The 15,700-nt window shown below is 39.6% G+C and overlaps 1 protein-coding gene across 5 annotated transcripts in view; it reads right to left on the reverse strand.

Moving 5' to 3' along the window:
- The window catches only part of usp9 (ubiquitin specific peptidase 9), a 43,023-nt gene extending 27,435 nt beyond the window's left edge, over nucleotides 1–15,588 (reverse strand). For 3 of the 5 annotated variants that reach the window (XM_073474053.1, XM_073474052.1, XM_073474051.1), the window contains exons 1-10: nucleotides 15,236–15,587; nucleotides 7,886–8,160; nucleotides 5,523–5,668; nucleotides 4,993–5,072; nucleotides 3,857–3,969; nucleotides 2,826–3,044; nucleotides 1,916–2,031; nucleotides 1,527–1,778; nucleotides 1,254–1,389; nucleotides 1,003–1,155 (exon numbers count right to left, since the gene is read on the reverse strand). In XM_073474053.1, coding sequence (XP_073330154.1) covers nucleotides 1,003–1,155; nucleotides 1,254–1,389; nucleotides 1,527–1,778; nucleotides 1,916–2,031; nucleotides 2,826–3,044; nucleotides 3,857–3,969; nucleotides 4,993–5,072; nucleotides 5,523–5,668; nucleotides 7,886–7,993 — 1,323 coding nt within the window. In that variant the 5' untranslated portion in view covers nucleotides 7,994–8,160; nucleotides 15,236–15,587. Of the gene's footprint in view, nucleotides 1–1,002; nucleotides 1,156–1,253; nucleotides 1,390–1,526; nucleotides 1,779–1,915; nucleotides 2,032–2,825; nucleotides 3,045–3,856; nucleotides 3,970–4,992; nucleotides 5,073–5,522; nucleotides 5,669–7,885; nucleotides 8,161–15,235 lie in introns of all 5 variants that reach the window. The other 2 variants (XM_073474050.1, XM_073474049.1) reach the window with 1 other exon arrangement.
- Between the last annotated feature and the right edge of the window lie 112 nt (nucleotides 15,589–15,700).

Raw genomic sequence — 15,700 nt, forward strand, 5'->3', positions numbered from 1 at the left:
TAGTGCTGTGCTTAAAAAAAACAAAAAAAATACAAATAAAAATTTTAAAAATCGATACAGCTGTATATCACAATATTTATTTTCCCAATATACTGCGTCAATATACCCGACTTGTCGGGTGCCATTTCGGGCAGAGTGACTGAGTCGGTCAGAGAAACAGGAAGCAGCATGACCGACACGGCTGACAAAATAGGGTACATTCCAATATAATTAAACGGCCTTGGTACATTCACATGAAATCCGGTGGTGCGGCGGTTTGGGGGTGTCAACCTGTGGTCCATGTGTGTGACATGTTGGGGACCCCCCGCTGATGAGTTTGCCAAAAGGTGAAACGGCTATGTTGTTATGCTACTAGCATGCTGGTCCTACTTGCGTTTGCATGTCCTCATCGATGGATTAAAAATAACTGTATACAACCAGGATGCCAGGCAGATCATTACTGTGTGTTTTAAACTGGGGCATAAAACCAAACTGAGTGATCACAAGTGAAACATCATGCTACACAGACAAATGTCTGTTGCGTTCTCTCTGGAGGATTTAGCCATGCTAAATAACATGCCTAGCTACTGACTCATTCTAAGTCAGTGGAGCATTTTATTTGTCAAGATTTGCGCCCCTATAGTGTGGTTGAAAACACCAGCTTCAGGCATATGTTTAACACTATAGTGACAATACTATGGCATCTACATAACTTCAGTGACACAAAAGAACACTTGATGCACTTTATTTTTCATATTTTTTGCAATTTCAGTGTGTCCACTGTTTCAGTGTATCACGTTGAAGCGCAAGAGTGCACTTGAATTGTTATGGCAGCTAAGTCTTTGCCAGTACCCAGCCGCATAGTCAGACAATATAATGAAAAGTAACAATTTACATAATTTCTGTAATGTAGCATTTGCTGGCTCGCTTTGTATCCTATCAGATGATCTTAGAGTGAATTGTTTGGCTCTGTTAACTTGTATTGTGCATTTGTCTGAAAAAACATTGTTAGTTGCTGTATACCTGTGCAGCCCAGATATTGTCCAGATCCTGCATTGTAAGCGCTTTCTCTTTGATAACGAAGCGAAGGATCTTCTCCAGTTTCTCTACATACTGCGGCTGGTGCAAACTGTCCCTCAGCACAATGGACAGGATGTGGTTCTGCTGGATCCACTCCTGAGGTTGGACAAGAGACAAAGAAAGAAGAAGTGGATTTTAGATACAGAGAAATTTAAGACTCGAAGAACAAATGTTAAATGTCGAGTTGAACTCACCGCCATGCGCTCCGCTGTCAGCCATTCCTCCTCTTCAGGGTTATGCCGATGAGTGTAGTAAGACACACTGGAGATCACCTTGTTCACTTCATTTAGTGCATTCATTTTGCCGTTAAAAGAAGAAATTTGCAATAACCTGGTGATGAAAATTGAGTTTATTTAATTAATATCAAATCATATTAAATGTGTATAATGATAATTGCACTCAAATTGTCTTAAATCTGTTTACAGATATCAGGAACTGGCAATCAGACATGATTTTGTGGTACTCACCTAAGAATCATTTTTAACCTAAAAATCTCTAAATTCTTCACGGTCTCCTCCTGCCCTGGTACACGAGAAGCCAGATTCTTCAGAGACTTGATTATCATGGACAGTGCGTCGTTTTTGGCTTCATTCTTGGCCTCTTTCTTCAGCTCTTCATCAGTTAGATTCTCTAGAAACTGGGGAACCATCTCGATGACTGGAAGGAAGTACTTCTTTACCGTGTGCAATGTGAGGAACTCGTAACACTGGCCAAAAGGCCTGCAATGCAAAGAAAACAACAGTCAGCTCACACAAACTTGTAAGAACATCAGCATTACACTGAGAGCATGTTCTACTCCATAAAATGTTAAGGAAACCCATTGACAGAATATTGTGCATTTGCAGAACAGCCTCACTTGATAAGTGCAGCGATGATCTGGACGTTCAGTGCTTGGCCGCTCATGAAGCGATCGTGCAACATTTGAAACCCGTTTAACGTGCCAAATTTGTTTATTAAGTCCACCAACCAGCCCTGGGGAAAAAAAACAAAAAACAAGGGAAAACATGTTGAAATCAGATTTTCAAGTTGGAATTATTGCTGGTCCATCTGACCTAGCTGGTCTATCTAACTATAAGCAAATATAAAGTTTGCAGTTTAATATTTAAAAAAGTCTGATTAAATTTTAACCCTAAAAAAACAAATGATAGCAAATCTGGTTTAATCGTTGGACTGAGGGACCATAAGTAATCCTGGGCCCCTGCCAACAGAGGCAGACAGGCGATCAGTGCTGCAGTGTTGTTCAAACTGACCCCTGCCCACGCGGTGTTCATCACATCTTTCACTGTAAAATTCCTATTCTCTGGTGTATCCACCTTCTCTTTTACAAAATCTGCTTTCTGACAGAAGCACTAAGTGTCTTATGGACTGTGAGTTCCACATTTCATTATCAGGCTTTTCCAGAGAGGGATTCTCTTTGTTTCACAAGGGCCCTTAGGGTAAGACTAAATTGTGACTCTATGGATTCAGATACAAAGACGGGCCACCTGTCCTCTGGAGGAAGAAAACAGTCTGTTTCCAGAATGACTTTTTTTGATTTTTTTCTACAGCCTGAATATTTATTATGTAAATAATTTATCATTATCACACACAATCTAGACTATCGAAAGTGGAAAATGAACAATTTGTTTAATCACAGAATGGAGTTCACAAAAGTTCAAACATGGTCAGTTAAAAGGGCAAAATAGTCTGTGATTGACCACAAGACTAGTTGAAGTAACCAATGATACGATTTTTATGTCTGGTCAGCTGGAGTAGTGGTGACTCACCTTAGGAGAGCGTGGGTCTGGTGGTCTGGCAAAGAGCTCATCGTCGGCCAGCTGTGCTCCAGCGGGGACAGTCTCGGAGGGCCGTGTGCCGTTGTAGATGTGGAACTTGCAGTGAGGGTTGGTGGCCATGGCCAGCAGCTCCAGTAGAGGGAACCAGTCCTGAGAGAGCTTGGCCACACACAGCTCCACCAACCGGTGTGTGTTATTGATGATGCACCTCTATGAAATCAAGTTTGTGTGTCAAAAAAACAGTTTCATATTAACCATGTCACTACAATAGACAGAGAAAGAAAGCATGAGTAGCACAGAATCTCAAGGTCATCTGAAAAATCCTCTCCCTGGAATGCTGCAATCCACTTCTGGTTTAGTAACAATGACCATTTCGACTTGAAAATCCACCAATAGCCTATACCTCACAGATACCTTTACATTAATACACCTAATACCTGCAGGCAGCTGCCACAGACTTATTTTTTAAAGATTTAAAAATAATTTACTTGATTTTCAGGGTGACAGGAGAAACAAAGATGTTTTGCTCCTTTACATCCTTGCCTGTCTCACTCCATTTACTGTGAAAAGGTTCAAGGGATCAATCTCACTAATACAACACAACAGCCAGCCTCAGCTACTTCTTACAAAAAGATCATTGATCACTGCTGGCGTTGCCTCAGCCCTCAGTAAACCAAACAGGAAACTCAATTTACAGGCAAGACCCCATCTGAACAATGCATACATCCAAAGAGATAAGGGCAAAGATGCCAGAGAACAAATAAAGCTAAGATGACTGTGCTGAGTCATGCTACCTGATAGATTTTTGTCAACCTTTCAGAACACCTTTAACCCCTTCCGTTAAACCAGTACAGAGTAGTTCTGTGGGAACTGAAAGTGGAGTGGAAAAGATGGTTCTCATTTATCAGGGAAGTCTTACTACTTATATTATGGTTTTATATGTTTAAGATAATCTATTTACACAGATTCCTTGGCTTCAAGTTTTTCAAGTACCAAAATACAAAGCAGCAATCAAGACTCACATGGATCTCAAACTTCCAGCCACTGACTGCCTCGTCTGTCAGGATCTTTGTGAAGGAGATGGTCAGACCATCTCGGAAAAACCTCTGACATGCCTCACACTTCACATCCAGTCCTGCAAGGAAATATGTCCCTCATATATCAGACCATTCATATAAAATGTGCAAAGAATTAAACAAGATTATGACATAATCCGTAAAGGTTTCAGTTTACAAATGGCCTAGGTGGGGGAATGTCTACTGTGGTTTTAAAATTGGATGAATATCTGGATTTTGGCCTTAATCTTGTCGTGACATTTCATATCTGAAGTGCAAAACATACACTGACAAGATACTTTTGATTACTGCGTCAAAACATTTAATATTTTTATATTAATTAATATTCAACAGTCTGAATGTAATAGGTAGGGTGCACTACAATTCAGACACTGATCTGAGGAAGGTCATTTGTTGACAAAATATTGATACTCATAGCGTAACAACATCATTAGTGCAGAGAGACTAAAAATTAAGGTCTTTATATTTGGTTCGGCAAACAGTGGACAATCAGGTGGAATAAGGCTTGATTTTAGTGATGAAATGTTCAGTCGATTAAGCAGTTATCATTATTTCTTTTAACAAAAGCATTTGAACACTTGCTGCTTTCTGTTTGATTTCATTGTAAATTGACAATATTTTGGACTGTTGGTTGAGCCAAACACGCGCAGAGTGATAACAGATGAAAACAGCAACATCAAACGTATTACCAACTATTTTCAATTATTATTTCTAATATTATTAATTCAGTTTTTCAAGCAAAAAGAGTAAACATTTGTTGGTTCCAGTTTATAAAATTTTGATGATTTAGATGTGTTGCTTTTCCCTGTTTTATTAAATTGTAAATTATGTATCTTTTGAAGTGTAAAATACACCTTGGGTTCTCAAAATATAAACAAACTATAGCCTAACCTATACTCAGCATTACATGAATATTTTATAAAAATGAAAATAATTATTGGCAGTGGCCCTATTCTCTACACTTGAACTTGCGACGATTAACAATTTGTACAGCACAATTAGCCTGTAATTTTAAACGTCTTTCAGATGTGTCTGCCCCAACGCATCCATATAAACACAAATACCATTCTGTATATTCCTACCTTTTTTACTCAGGTCTATAGCAGCTTCCAAGAGGACTTCTAATTCTCCTTTTGGCAAAACTGGAACGACCCAACGAGGCCTAGGAGAAAAAAGTGAAACCAACAGAAAAATCACTATAGATGTATAAAAAGCATGGATGTTGCATGTATGATGTCTACCTGCATCTCATAGAGCTCAATTTAACATGCTGTTAAGCAACTTCCCTGTGGTGGCTTGACTGTTGTGTTCAGATTGAGTGTGAAGCCAGTTTTGAAGGGCACATACAAAGTTAATAGAAAAACATATGCAATGTCTTGAAAAACGGTTTAACTTGAGTCGAAAATTTGCACTCTTCACGACTTTATAAAAATAGAGACTCAGGAGGAAACTTTACAAGCAAATGCACAATGAAACTCACTAAAGTTAATCAGTGTAATTTTGGACTAATAGGGCTGCAATGTTTCTAAGTTTGGGTCCACACTCTGTATCCCATGTGCGGAAACGGGGGTGACTAAGGATGCAGCCTCTGCGTCATCAAATGAGGAAATACCTGTTGATCATGTCATCCAGCTTGGCTAGGTCAGTGTGAGGGAAAGCGGGCTCCTCCTCTTCCAGCTGTGGGGGCCCATCACCCTGGCCCTGCTCATCTGGTGGGCTCACTGGAGAGTTCTCATTAGATGAGTTTGGAGATGATGTCTAGAAAAACCAGAGAATCAAACGCATATTGATCACTGCTTGTATCATATAAACTAAATCTGACAGAAAGGTATCAAAAACAAAATACCTTGAAGAAAACTAATTCCACTCTTTTGGAATTCTTACAGACATAAAAATAAACCTTTTGTGAATTCTTTATGAAGTATTAATATAAAGTATTAAATGGGCCAATACTCAGCATATTCCCAATTATCAGTATCAGTGATTTTTCTGTCAGATTGCCAATAAAATAAACTACATTAAAAATATGCTACTTTGGCTCTGATGCAACATCCTCTCATGCAATGTCCGCCCACAACACTATCTGATTGGTAACCCATCACAAATAATAGCCTAGAAACAATACAATAATATCAATCCGCAAAGTAACTAGTAACTAAATTTATCAAATAAATGTAGTGGAGAGGAAGTATAAAGTAGCAGAAAAAGGAAATACTCAAGTAAAGTACCTGAAAATTGTACTTTAGAACAGTACTTGAGTAAACTGTAATGTATATCGGTTCCAAATATTGGTTATCGGTCTCCTTGATTTCTAATCATCAGCATCGGCCCTGAAAAAGCCATACTGAACGATCCCGATGAGAGGGAGGGTGATGATATGTGACTAAGAATGGCTGTTGTGGTGACATGGCATGTGTGTTAACCCACTCAACCATCAGGACTCCTTGATCCATTTTGATTTTGTTTACATTAACATATGGACGATAAAATACGACTTGGCCATAAAAAAATCAAAGCGAAGACTTGGACAGTTTTGTTTTATCTCCACTATGACCAGACATCAATTCAGATACAGTTTCAATATCATCATTAGCGACCAATAACGTCATTAGACATAGAATCACTGCCTGATAGCTCACTGACACTCACCGTCATATCATTATCTGAAACTGCAGGCTGCTTTCTAATTAATTTGTGTGCTCATCTGGTTACTTGTGAACAGGCCTATGCAACTGCAGTGTTTTGACACAATGGGGAATTTTGTTTTTGATCATTGATGTACCCAGAGCACTCAAACAAAGGATGAGAAATAAGCCTGGCTTTATGCAACGGATACCAAACCTTCAAAAAAAAATGTAAGATCCAGATTGAACCGATTTATTGACCAGCGAAGCAAGAGCTTAACTTAATTTGTTATACTGTTTCTATAGTAACATATACCAATGGAAAGGCATGGCCCACTTCCTGTATGGGGTAGGGTTTCTATTGTTGTAGTCACTAAGTGCATATTTGTAGGTATAAAGAAGCAGGTGTCTTTCATGAAAGGCCTTTAAACAGAGCCATTCAAGTCATTATACTCATAGTATTTGGCATACAGAGATATGCCCTTTTCATCCTTATCTACCTAGAGGAAACAAAAACTGGGGGCTGACATGGTTGTGTTAGAAGTATAACTGTGTTAGTATGTAGGTGTATCTCTGTTACGGTGCTGTCAAACAGAAATTTTGGAGGGAAGAGTGTTTGAGAAACAAAGGCAACAATGTGCATCAATAAAAGCCCATCTCAGCACCAAAGTCACCATTCCCTTCTTCATTTCTTTCCTCATCTAATGAGTGTGTATGAACATCATGGTGGTGTGAGCAGCTGTGTGTGAGAGAGTAAAAGAGGGATACACATAATCAAGAGAGATGCACAACTGAGAAATATGAAATGTGGGGGTGTGTGGTGAAGGCTCCTTCTGCTTGGCTGACCTACATAGGCAGCTTGCCTCTCACGTCTCACCACGGCTCATCTCTAACCAACACAGGCCTGCACATACACACATCCTTTATCCATCACTCAGGAGGCTCTGTTCATTGATGCCTCGCCTTCACTCTCTTTCTCCCCCTTTTCCGCTCCCTCCTCCCCTCCCTTCTCGACCACTTTGGCATCTGTGTGAGGTTAGGTACGAGCAATATCTGTTAAAAAAAACTGTGCTGCAGTGTCTGGATGTACAAAAAGAGAGCTAACAAGACACATTCCAGTTCCTCTTCCTTCACAGGTTAATTGAATTACATGTGTCTACCATCGGAAAGGAAGTGTAATGCACAGTCATTTAAAACAAGTACAACATGATGGGACTGGATGAAAGCAGTAGCCAGCCAAAGGGAGACAATATCAGAAATATTCAACATAAAGGAAAAAATATGATGGGTGTGTTGAAGGACAGCAAGGAAAGGTCTGATGATGAGTATTAGCTGGAGAGTTAAGGCTGACCTGGTTTTGTGGCAGTGGGGGCTGGCTCTGGGCATCAGGTGCCTGGCCCTGGCCCTGGCCCTGACTGTCATTGCCCCCCACCGGAGAGCCACGCGTGGTGGCCGTCATGCTCGCCACGGGGCAGATCTTGGCAATCTTGGCCTCTTAGGGAGTGCTGACCAGAAGGGAAATCACAGCCACCTCAGCTGTAGAGCAGAGGGAAGAGAGCCCGAACACACGAGAGAGGGACACAAGCACCTGGAGATCTGGGTGTGCCGCTGAGACCATTGCATAACCTGGAGCAGGGAAGAGAGGACAAAGGTCAAAAGTTACTTGTAATACACACACAAAATGTTAGGTGGTTATAATCTTGTACTGCTAAGCCGCCTAAATGACATTGTGTTCTGTGACCAACAAGATGTGTTATTAATTAGGATGCTCCAGACAGGTTTTGATATTCTGATGCACATCATTGATTTAAAGTATATTTAGTAGTAGTAGAGGTAGATTTAGAGTATCCAGTTCCAACCAAAGATCTGTTACTGGCTCATTACATCGGAATTACACCAAACAAAGTGAGCAACTGCCTCATTTTACATTTACAATTCTCTAGATGTTTCCCGCACCTGCATGCTTTTGTCACTTTACCAGGGAACAAGATAACCATTTTAAACTGTAACAAGAGGACTAAGAAGGGCTCGAATGTAATGAGCAAATATGGACGATTATGATTCCTTCTTCCTCTTCTTCATGTTTTATTGGTGAATTTCAAACCAATTTCCACGGTATCACAGTTTACAATTTACACTAGATACTGATAAATAGCCGATAATATACATTTCCTAATATTTTCATTATTGGTAATGTATTGTTCTGATGTATATCAAATCTTTTGATAGCTCAAATTATATTACTGACAGACATTTTTACATATCTTTTAAATTTGCCATCCAGAGACATTGCAGTGACCTGTGTCACTACCAGCCCATCTGGCCTGACAATAATTAGTTTGTCCCAAACATGTTGCTTCTCATGTCCAACTAAATCTTTTGTCACAGCAGCTACAAGACTGGTTAAAATTTTCCTCTAGCACTTTGGCCAACCCTAGGAACATATCACCTCTTATACACAACAAAAGTAATATTTAAATACTGTGAAAACACAGGTCACCCCCAACAGAACAAGCAGCCAGAGGATACTACTACCTGCCTGAATCCAACTCAAATTTGTGTGAGGGCAGTCACAAAAACAGTCTTAGGTGGGCATTGATGGGACAGGGCAGCTATGATGGTCAACAAAGTTAATACAAAAGTTTAGCATTTATTTTAGTGTTTTTTATAACTGGCGTATTCAAAGAATACTGATATAGTCATTAGTAATACACATTATCAACTTCTGATCGCAACTGATCTAGTGATGTATCCTTTCTCATAAACTACTGTATAATATGTGAGAAGCTAGAGCATGATAATAAACACAATAATAACAACAAGACGCCTCAGAACAGTCTGAGAACACTGTCATACTTTCTCGTAGCCTTGACCAACTCTGTTCATTGCAACCTGGATCTTCTTTTTGTTGTTGTGGCCATTACTTTTGTGCCCCCCAAATGATCTCCTGAGATCTGGGTACATGAGGACGTTGCTACATGCAAAAGTTCAATGGAGCAATAATCCCAAGCGATCAGATAGTTTCAGACAAGCCAGCAGTTCAGCCATATTATCTATCCAAATTTATTTGGAGGTAAAACCTGTAATGTCAGTACTATTCCCTCGCTGCATAAGAAACTGTGTGTTCACACAACTATGATAAATACTGCAAGTCAAATTTAAGCCAAGAAGTTGGTCTGCAAGTTGTTGTTTGATTACAGATATCAGTAAAAATTTTCTGTTTTTTAGAGATTATAAAGCACACAAGGATGCTTGGGGTAAATCCAAATTTGACAATGAAGTTTGGTGTTTCAGTCCACTGCTGTTTTAGACTTAATAATTAAGTTTATTGTTAAACTGTAAAATACCCTGCCTCTATTGCTTATATTTGTCACAAGTGTTTGATAATCACATTTGAGCGATCATTGCAATTTGTGTATATCAGCCAATATATCAATATTGGAAATGTTTACTCCCCAATTTCAGTATTGTTGGTCTTAAGTTTCAAACAAACGGCATTCAGCAAACACCTATCATATATCTACCAGGCTATCCATTTGCGTCTGTTGTCATGCCAGCTGAATACATGCATGTCGTCCCATTGACTTATGCATTAGTCTAATTAAATCTTGAGTCTAGCATTATTCTTAGTTAACTTACTCAGCTGTATTTTAGTTGCTTGACTAGCAGGTGAAAAGCACAAATTGTCTGATTGTTTTGTGACAATCACCTTAATTTAGCAAATGGTATGCTACACAAAACGGGATAAAAATCCTCTATTATTACAGTAAAGTAGCCTAAGGGTGTTTTCACACCTGTAGTGATTTGCTCTGGTCCAAATCAGTTGATGAGCTTGTTGTAAACTTGGAACATTTTTCCTTGGTTTACTTACTGACACACAAAAAAATCCAAGCGAACCAAAATGCAGCACTACAAACCAGGTAAGAATGTTCTGCGGCAGGAGGAGGATGCAAGTACAAAAAGGACTAGTGCTTATTCTGAGTGAGAAACCTTGCAATGCCATTTAACATGGAGCAAAGGGCACAGTTGGAATTCGCTCACAAGTATGTAGAAATGCACCAGGCAACACTACACCAGCAGAATGCCGACTGTATTGAAGCATCCATCTTTGTTCAAGACATCTAAGCCGTTCTCACCCTCAGGTAAACTACAGGTTAGGCACATGAAAAGCAGGTAATTAGTTAGTTAGTGGTATCAGCTGAAATATCCATATTGTCCATTACAAATAAAAATTCACATTTTGATTCAGGCCATGGCAACTTTGTTATTCCTCATTTGTTATATTGTCATTCCCCTGTGTTTTTTCCTCCAGATGTTTCTTGTCTCTCTACACATTATGACTGTCAAATAACTTTACTTGATTTACTAAAAATAAAATAAATGTATTGAAGATAATAATTTATCAAACATTTGCATAATTGGCTGACTTCTTTTTGGTGTTGTCAAGGCATTCCCTGATCTCAGTTAGAGATGTTCCCATATCATTTTTTCCTTCCAGATACAGATTCCGATACCTGGGATTTGGTTATCGGCTGATACCAAGTACCGATCTAATACCAGTGCTTGTTTAAAAAAAAGGCCTTTATGGCCTGCTACAGGTTAAACCTTACAGAGAATGATTGCCATACAAAATTATTTTATTTATTTTTTTGACTGTCAGTCGTAACTGAAAAAGAACAAATAGAGAAATCTAGGAATGAATAACAGTCCCTTTAAAAACTGTTAAAGTGCACTAAAGTTAAAAAGTTCACTTTTTAAATAGAGCAGTTTAAAACAGTGGTGCAACAGCAACTTAAATAAATCTATGAATAACAAGTTCCCTTAAAACTCACTCACGGAACCCGTTTGCTTACAGAACCGCACTTCGATGGGCAAATGTTGACGGCGATACTGTGTCCACCCAGTGTGCACACTCAGCAAAGACAAGGTCCAAATGTCAGCTGTAAAGCTGATTGCCTGCCAACTTTCAGCCTACATGAAATGTGTTCCCTCACTGTCTAATAAAGTTTGGGGAGAGCAGTTTCGTCGTGCTCTTTCGCGTGATGCTTCTTCAAAAGCTTTATAAGGTTGCTGGTGTTAAAACTGGCAACACTCATGGCACTCCTCAAAAATTATACTGAACATACTGAACATGTCGCCATTTTACTGGTGGGGTTATCCGGTATTAAATATTGCCACATAGCTGACATGATGCTAGCTCCGTCTGACTCACGTGAAATCAACTTTTTCTTCCCCGCTCTAAAAACAGTAGTTGCCAGGAGCAGCACAGGGAAACTTCCTGTGTTGGCTTTAAGAACAACGAAGAAGAATTGATTTCCAGTGTGTAACGTTAATCAGAGCTAACTGGGAAGTAGCAGGGTCCTGTTTCTAAATTACGTGGTATCAGATCGGTGCATAGACTCACGTACTAGCCAGTACCGATACCTGCATTTTTGGCAGTATCAGCGACATTTCTGATACTGGTATCAGAATCGGAACAACTCTAATCTCAGTAATTTACTTGAGTTTGTGCAATGTAATTACTACTGAAAGGAATGAGGAACACAACCAGACCTAGCATGTTGGACACTATACATATAACCTCAGCTTTCATTGTGGATAATTATTCACATTAGTGCTGCACTATATGATCAAAAAGTAATTTTATTTTTGATAGATATTGCGATTACGATATAATTCATGATTATTATGGATGATTATATTTTCATTGTCACTGAAAAACTAGTAAAATCACGATGATGTGGCATTTCTCCCAGTCTCTGCCCAACAAACATGTTTTATTACATCTGGACAAAGCTTTGAAGGCCAGAGCATCTCTGCAGCACGACACATTTTCATTAAGATTGTTTAATGACACATTTGACCTTTATAAAATAATTGCAGTTCTTGTAATTTGGATTATTTTGCGATTAATTGTGCAGCCTAATTCACATTCAATTTGATTTTAACCTTCTTTTTCCAATTTTCAGCATCCAAAAGAGGGCAAACATAAAACTAACAGAATCTGTTAGCTACAAGTTCAAATAGATATTTTTGGCCAGGATAAAGGGCTCTGTGAGTGAACTGCTGTAACATTTGGTACAAATACATTATGTCTAGAGTTTCATATTCAGAAGTAGAAAAGCTGAAGTCTTAATATTAATATTATGCAATTAGGGGCTATTTATTGGTTCATGCCAAATGCCTATTCAATGCCACAGGACACATTTCAATATATTGATTGCCAATTGCAATGTGCACCTCTGTCAAAGCAATCTACACCACACCTTTCAATCTTTAGCTCATTAAAATTAACACTTTGATTAGCCTATAGGCTGGTTCAGAGTGAATGCTGTTTTAAATGTATCTTACAATTTGACGTGGGAAGGGGTTGTGGAAGTTTTATAGACTGGCAATGAGCCCTGAATCCTTATCCACAGCTATTCCTGTGACCACAGTAAATGAGTGCTGGGCATAAAGGTAAGAGAACATAACTTTATAGTGTTTAGAGGAACAGAGGGAAAACATTAAGACATCTTCCATGCCGTTTAACCAGCTGAAAGCTTCAGTGAAGGTGACAATCACAATATAGAGTCTGACCAGCTGTGAAACCAAGCTCCACAGGACAGGAGTTCATGAGGACTCACAATCTCAATTTCTTTCACTTTCTAAAAGCCCATCTCCACTGTGTCTTCTGTCCAGAAAAATCAACAGCTTACCAGATCAACAAATGACTGGAAATAATAACAGAGTTCGATGTTGTTGATAGACATTATACAAAAATTAAATATGAATAACAAAACCCAACTTTTGAGAATGCGAACATAATTATGAACCATAACCGTTACCCTCTTGGAGAGGAATGACTAATGCTAAAACCAACTAATATTGTCGCACTAAAGTGACCGATTTCTTTTTAGTGAGTAACCATTCATTTATTTCTTCATTTCGGTTTCTTTCATTTGGTGAACCAGTTCAAACGTATGTTTTGTTTATCTACTTGAACATGGGCTTTCTTATTATAAGGGTAGTGAAACTAGATGTTTGCCTATATTACAGGTGGCCAGTGACATCTGCAGTTTGGGCTGCAGCTGTCATAAAAGACAGCACATTATCTCACAGTCATTATTGAAAGCAATATCTGGCCATAGTCTTTGGCTTGCTGTGAACAAAATGTCACATCATGTATCTGAAGCTACTACCAATAAAACCACCCACTGGCAAACTATTTACAAATGGGGGAAATATGGTAGATTACTCTGATGTCGCACAAAAAACAAAACGTTTTGCTTCACCAACAGTGCTAAAAAGTAAAATACACGGTAACAACAGACACTACAGACACAGGCGCTATGCTAGGTACAACTGCGGCCTTTTGGACTGAACCGGCTTTCAAACGTTAACGTTAGTGTTATTAAAAACATCTTATGGCCGGAGAAATCGGTCATGGAACAATACGTGAGGTACCTTTGAATATCTTCAAAACGAGACCGTCCAGATGCACATAAAACACACGGTGACATTACGTAACTATGATTACAAACTAGCGCCGTCAACAACCGTTAACAGCTGGTGGTTTGGTTAGTTAACGCCTGCTGCTAGCTAGCTGCGGCAACAAACGTTACGTTAGCTTGCGAGGCGATCCGCCCAGACAGCAGAGCAGCGACGGCCTTGTCGTCCAAAGCCCATTGCGCTGAGACATGCAGGCCTCATTATTCGGTCGGGCCTGACATTAAAATTGCACAGAAAGCCTTTGCTACACAACGGACGAGCTTAAGCACACAGATAGTCTGATTAACAACTAATATCATTATCGATCTAACATCACTTTCCCCCGCTTAATTGTTGAACAACCGTGTTCCTGTAACGCCATTTACAATGAGCGTCGGTCGTGCTAGCGTGCTAACGAGGGACAATCTAGATAAACAGTTAATGTTAGCTAGCCGTTAGCTTACGTGCGAGTAAATACCCGAGGGTGCATTTAGCTAACGTTAACGTTTCAGTTTTGACAAGCGGCTTGCTGCTAAGGCTCGACAAATAACCAGTTTCCCCATCTATAAAGACGAACACTCACACATTAAGCTTAACGTCATTTTGCGGCCATTTCAGCGTTTAAAATAAGTTAACCTAACTAGCTATCTTAGATAACGTTATATATGTTAGTGACAGGGGAGTCGTCTATTTCCTGAAATCTAGTGAGTGAGCGTTGTGACCTGTATCGTCTAACGCCAAGTTATAACTTAGCTAAAACAAACTGAAAATAAGATCTTGGAGGCCCAAGTGATACAAGATGTTAACAGCAATGTGGCTTTTGCAATGATATTATTAATGAAAGACAATATAAATTTGTGTGTAGGATAACCAAATTTCAGTAACTTGTAAACATGAGACGTTTAAAGGAAATGTTCCTTCTCAGGCTGTAGACAGTGCCGAGGACCATTTGCGGGTAGCTAGCGCTAGCTTGGCATCAGTGAATCTAGCGGGGTACGCTAATCATACTACCCGTAGTGTTAAGACCATGAATTGCAGTTTAATCGCGTTGACATTGTCAAAGATGCAGTAAGCAGTAGCTAACAGAGAAAAAAACACCAGCAAATTAATCACACTCGTAACCCAAATGCAGTAATGTTACCTTGCATCCACCACCAGCTGACGCAAATACTAGCAGTAGCCAGCTAACAATCATCAGCCAGCGTACCGAGCTAGTTAGCTAACAACTCACCAGGAATTTGATATGACTTCCCCCTCTATTCACGGGCTACGTCCAGCCTTGAACGATGGTGTCGTCGTATATTACATAAACGTGGCCTATATCGGTGACAGTTTCGCAAGACAAAAACCTGTTACTAGAAAGATCTAATTCCTACGTTTTTCCTCTGCTTCTGGGTGTTTTTCCTGCGTCACCGGCGCGGTAACAGCCCCCTAACTCTATCTAGTCCGATTTCTGGGGCTTGTCACTTCGGTCCCAGCAGTCACTCACAACTTGAATCACTTCAACATGGCGGAAGCGCAGTCGGACACAAACGCTGCACAGTAAAACAGGCCAGACGACTGTGTGAACTCCGACAGTCAGCGTTGTCTGTGAGCTAGTTTGCACCGCAACCGAGAGCAGCTCGGCAAACACAACAGCCGCTGAATGGAAAGGGCATAAAACCCCTCTCAATTCTGATAAATGACTCCGGCTCCA

The sequence above is a fragment of the Pagrus major genome, chromosome 9 (assembly GCF_040436345.1).
Source record: "Pagrus major chromosome 9, Pma_NU_1.0".
Taxonomy (NCBI): domain Eukaryota; kingdom Metazoa; phylum Chordata; class Actinopteri; order Spariformes; family Sparidae; genus Pagrus; species Pagrus major.